Raw genomic sequence first — 5,051 nt, 5'->3', positions numbered from 1 at the left:
ATGCTACACAAGCACGCTACCACTAGGCGAAACTCCCAGCTCCCATGTATTAATTTTTTAAAGAGTGCTTTTTTTTTCTGCGTCATACGACTTGAACTCTCCCTGGGCACTGTCCCTCAGCTCTTCAGCTCAAACCTACCGTCCTACCTTTGAGCCAAGCCCCAATTCCCATTTTCTAGAGGTTTATTGCAGATAAACTTTGAGATCGTTTTGTGCCTGGACTGGCTTTGAACCTTGATCCTCAGATCTAGGCCTCCTGGTCAACTAGAATTACAGGCAAGAGACACTGTGCCCAGCTCACAAAGAAAGCTTTTAACTTGCTGTTTTGTTTATTTCTTCAAATGGCCTACTGGTATCTCCACAGCCTTACATCTATAAGCTATGTATACCTGAGAAGATGACAACTCACACCTTTCCTTAGATTCTCCATGTAGAGGCCCAGTAACACTGATGCACAACAGCACCATCCATTCAAAAGGAGATCTGGTTTTTGTTTGTTTTTATTATTTCTTTATTTTGGTACTGGAGATCAAACCCAGGATATTGCATTGCACTTGGGATGCAAGCATTTTGCCACTGAGATACACCCCAGCCCCTAATAAGCACTTTTTTGTCAGCCCTGGGGCTTGAACTCAGGGCCTGAGCACTGTCCTTGAACTTTTCTCAACCTTACATAGCACCATTTCTGGCTTTTTTCTTTGTACATGGTACTGAGTAATCGAGCCCCGGTCTTCGTGCACGCTAGGCAAGCACTCTACCACTAGGCCAAACTCCCAGCCCCTAATAAACACTTTTAAATAGAGATATGGTGAATGTCTCTAATACTAGCTGTCGAGAGGCTGAAGTGGAGAAATTACAAGTTTGAGACTCATAAGGGTAATATAAGGGACCACACGTCAAAAACAAAACCAAACAAAAACCAGCAAGACATAAAACACAAAACAATAACAACCCCCCCCCACCAAACAAACCAAATGAATAGTTTCAAAAACTCTGGGTTGCAGTTACACATTATTATTTCTAATGGTTTCAATGCTGTTTGCAGAGGATTCAACAAGCCGTGAATGGAATGACCATGGCCCATTAAGCTGGCCACATTAACAGGTTTACATTACAAAAGGGAACCCATTCTGAGGCTCAACGCAGTGGCCTGACCTGGCCAAAAAGAGATTTATAGTAAGTCTGTAGACATATCAAACATGTCAAACAGATGATTGTTTTTTTGTTGTTTGGTCAGTCGTGGGACTTGAACTCTAGCCCTGGCAATGTCTCTGAGCTCTTCAACTCAAGGCTGCCACCCTACCCTTTGAGCCACACCGTTACTTCAGGTTTTCTGGTGATTCATTGGAAATATGAGTCTCACAAACTTTAGTGCTTGAGCTGGCTTTGAGTTGCAATACTGAGATCTCAGCTTCTTCAACAGATAGGATTACAGATTTGAGCCACTGGCATCTGACTTCAGGTGATTCTTAACCCAGGACACTCACATACTCTTTCTCTTCCCCAGGCATCAGGAAGTTCCAGTGCACTATCCTGTCCGTCATGATGCCTTATAAGCAGAACAACCAGCATTCCAAGCCTGAAGAGGGCTCTCAGAGCCAAGAAGAGGCATCAGGTTCTGAGGGTGAGCTGATCCAAAGGGCTGAAGAAGAGGAGGAAGCCACTGCCACAATCTCTTCTTCTGCCTCCGCTACTGCTTTTACCCATGTCACCTCAAGGGAAGTACCTGCTGCATTGAAGAAAAATGTTCCTCTTGAAGCTCAGGGAGCACCTGCTCCTCTTGTGGGATTGGTTCTCGCTTCTCAGAGTCAGTCAGATCAGGGCTCCAACCATGGGGAACAAGATCAAGGCTCTGACCAAGAGGAGCAAGGTCATGGCTCTGACCGAGGGGAGCAAGATCATGGCTCTAGCCAAGGGGAGCAAGGTCAGGGCTCTGACCAAAGTCAGGATTCCAACCAAGGGGAGCAGGATCAGGGCTCCAATCAATGGGAACAAGATGAATGGGAGCAAAGTCAGGGCCCCGACCCCTGGGAGCAATATCAAGACTCCAAAGAAGGGGAGGAGGAGGAAGACCAAGGAGAGGATGAGAAAGACCAAGGGGAGGAGGAGGAAGACCAAGGGGAGGAGGAGGAAGTCCGAGGGGAGGAGGAGGAAGACCGAGGCGAGCAAGGTCAGGGCTCTGACCAAAGTCAGGATTCCAACCAAGGGGAGCAGGATCAGGGCTCCAACCAGTGGGAACAAGATGAATGGGAGCAAAGTCAGGGCCCCGACCCCTGGGAGCAATATCAAGACTCCAAAGAAGGGGAGGAGGAGGAAGACCGAGGGGAGGAGGAGGAAGACCGAGGCGAGCAAGATCAGGGCTCGAGTCAAAGCGAACAAGATCAGGCCTCCAGCCAAAGAGAGCAAGATCAGGGCTCCGGCCAAGTTGAACAAGATCAGGGTTTATGCCAAAGGGAACATGAACAGGTTGCCCTTCTCACTCCAATAGATCATGTATCCATGTTGCGGAATGCACAATCCTTGGTGCCCTTCTTAATCCTTAAGTATAGAATGAGAGAGTCAACAACCAAGGCAGAAATGCTAAATTTGATTGCAACTCACAGGGAGCACTTTTTTGAGATCTTTTCTAGGGCAGCTGAGTACATGCAGCTGGTCTTTGGCATTGAGGTGATTGAAATTGATCCCTCTGACCACTGCTATTTCCTCACTCCTGTAGCAGGGCTAACTTATGATGGGATGATGAGTGATGTCATGGGCATGCCCAAAACAGGCCTGCTGATAATCATCTTGGGTATCATTTTCATGGAAAACAACTGTGTCTCGGAACGATCAGTCTGGGATATGCTGAGTGTGATGGGCGTCTTTCCAGACACAGAGCATTATATTTATGGAGAACCTAGGAAGCTGATCATTGAAAATTTTGTGCAGGAGCAGTACCTGGAGTACCGGGTGGTACCCAACAGTGATCCTGCTTGCCATGAGTTTCTGTGGGGCCCAAGGGCCCATGCTGAAACCACTAAGATGAGAGTCCTGAAACACTGGGTAAAGTTCAGTGGTAGTGATCTCAGTGCCTATCCAAACCTCTGTGAACAGGCTTTGAGAGATGAACGAAATGCTCGAGCATGAAGCATAGTCAGGTCCATGAATGGGGATCGGGGGGACTTTAGTTATCAATCCATGACCTGTTTTTCCTTGAGGGACTTCAGAATTAGCCTTAGTTGCCTTTAAAATTGTTTAGTGTTCTTTTCAGTTGAGTATTATATCCGGAATACAAGTTTATGTATCACAATAGTCACACATTTTTTTTTCTTGTTAATATATTTTGGGACAAATCTTACTAATTATTAGCACATAGAGAAATCCATTTTAGAACAAGTTAATATGGCAATGAAGCAATGAAGGCTGTATTTCCTTGGATATGTAACGTACACAGAAACAGAGGAAGTAAATTCTTGCTTTCTTTTATTGTTGTCATCCTTACTACATTAAATATGTCTATACCACCTTGGCTTCACATGTTTTTGAAAATTTAGACAAATGTAGATAAAGTTACATCTGGGTTAATTATATGTGTTTACTTAATAAAGAAGGCTTTTAACTCATGATTGTGTTTAATTATCTTACTTAACTGAGATAGATATATATTATTTAAGTTTTGTTTGCTTATGATAACTAATTGAGCATTTTAGCATTTTTACTCACTGCATCATTGAAATTTTAGATAAGTTTTCTAAACTTCCATAATGTAATAGTCTAGGTAAGCCTCTCCCATGGTCAACACACACACACACACACACACACACACACCCTTTCCATGGTCAACACACACACACACACACACCCTTTCCACGCCCCAGACTGGCAGCTTTCACTTCTTTGTGAAACTGGAACCTGTGGCTGGGAGAAAGGTACTACTATTAGCTTTAGCTATTGAAGTTTCCCTTTTTGTAAATTGGCAAGGTATTGCATGTGGAAGATCTGAATATTTCACCATAGAATTCCACATAGTAAACTAGTTTATTAATTATGATGCTGCCTCTTAGTATTCCAATGTTGTTAATGTACTGTAGTGTTATCTATATAGTTCTAGAATTCTTTAAGAGGAATACTTGCCCTTTGGAAACAAATTTCACAAAACAAAAAAGTATGTGTGTGTGTGTGTGTGTGTGTGTGTGTGTATATATAAATGTATATGTATATATATCCATGTTTACTTACAATTATCCAGTCCGCTAATCTAATCATCCTATGGATTAATGTCAGCATAGTGCCAAATTCTGTCATCATAGAAAACACTAGAAGCATTATACATTGTTCTTAATTCCTCTCCACTCAATAATTTCTTTTCATTTTAATTCTTTTAGTAAGTGTCCCTCTAAAGTACTTTCAGTTTCTAAGCAAATGCATATTTATTGTGGGGTATATTTGGTGTGCAAATCAATGCCTTACAAAGCTTAGCAGAAATGTAGTTAAATTATATGTCTCTTGGGATGAGAATAGAGTGGGTAATTTGAGAATATATTTATATTTGCAATTTCAGTTTACCTTTGCTATTGGAACTTAACTGTTCAATGCCTCTTATTTATAAAGAATCTTAGGAACTACCTCGTACATGAGTTTTGTGTGGCTTAACTTGCCAAACTAAAGAGAAAATATTTTATAGAATCTTAACAGATTGTTGAATGCATGAAATCCAGGAAACATAAATGCCTAATATGAGAGAGTTTGTCAATAATAAGCTGAAAAGTAATGTCCAAAATTAATGAAGTTTCTCCCCCTTAGAAAATTAGGATTGTCTGAAGATCTTTGGTTATATATGGGCTATTTAAGGACCATATTGATTGTATAAAATGCACTAAACAATTTGACTGTGGTTCAGGCACATTTAAATATTCATTCAAATTAAAACACTTCTTTACCTTACCCTGTTAAAAGCATTGCCTCTATTTTACAAATGAAAAAATAGAATATGTAGGTTACTAGATTTGATCCTGTTGATACGGATGCAATTAAATCTAGGGTTTTTGCAATTTAGGTATTCCATTTCCACA

The 5,051-nt window shown here is 41.6% G+C and overlaps 1 protein-coding gene across 1 annotated transcript; it reads left to right on the top strand.

Moving 5' to 3' along the window:
* Positions 1 to 1,514: 1,514 nt before the first annotated feature.
* LOC150041635 (melanoma-associated antigen 12-like) lies at positions 1,515 to 3,552 on the top strand. Its single transcript, XM_090325774.1, has 2 exons — positions 1,515 to 1,924; positions 2,354 to 3,552. Exons 1-2 carry the CDS (start codon positions 1,543 to 1,545, stop codon positions 3,124 to 3,126), a joined length of 1,155 nt encoding a protein of 384 aa, XP_090181900.1. The 5' UTR covers positions 1,515 to 1,542; the 3' UTR covers positions 3,127 to 3,552.
* The last annotated feature ends 1,499 nt before the right edge of the window (positions 3,553 to 5,051 follow it).

Source organism: Megascapheus bottae, chromosome X (assembly GCF_031878675.1).
Source record: "Megascapheus bottae isolate mThoBot1 chromosome X, mThoBot2.hap1, whole genome shotgun sequence".
NCBI lineage: Eukaryota > Metazoa > Chordata > Mammalia > Rodentia > Geomyidae > Megascapheus > Megascapheus bottae.
The sequence above is the reverse complement of the archived record's forward strand: the minus strand, read 5'-3'. Positions and strand labels throughout refer to the sequence as shown.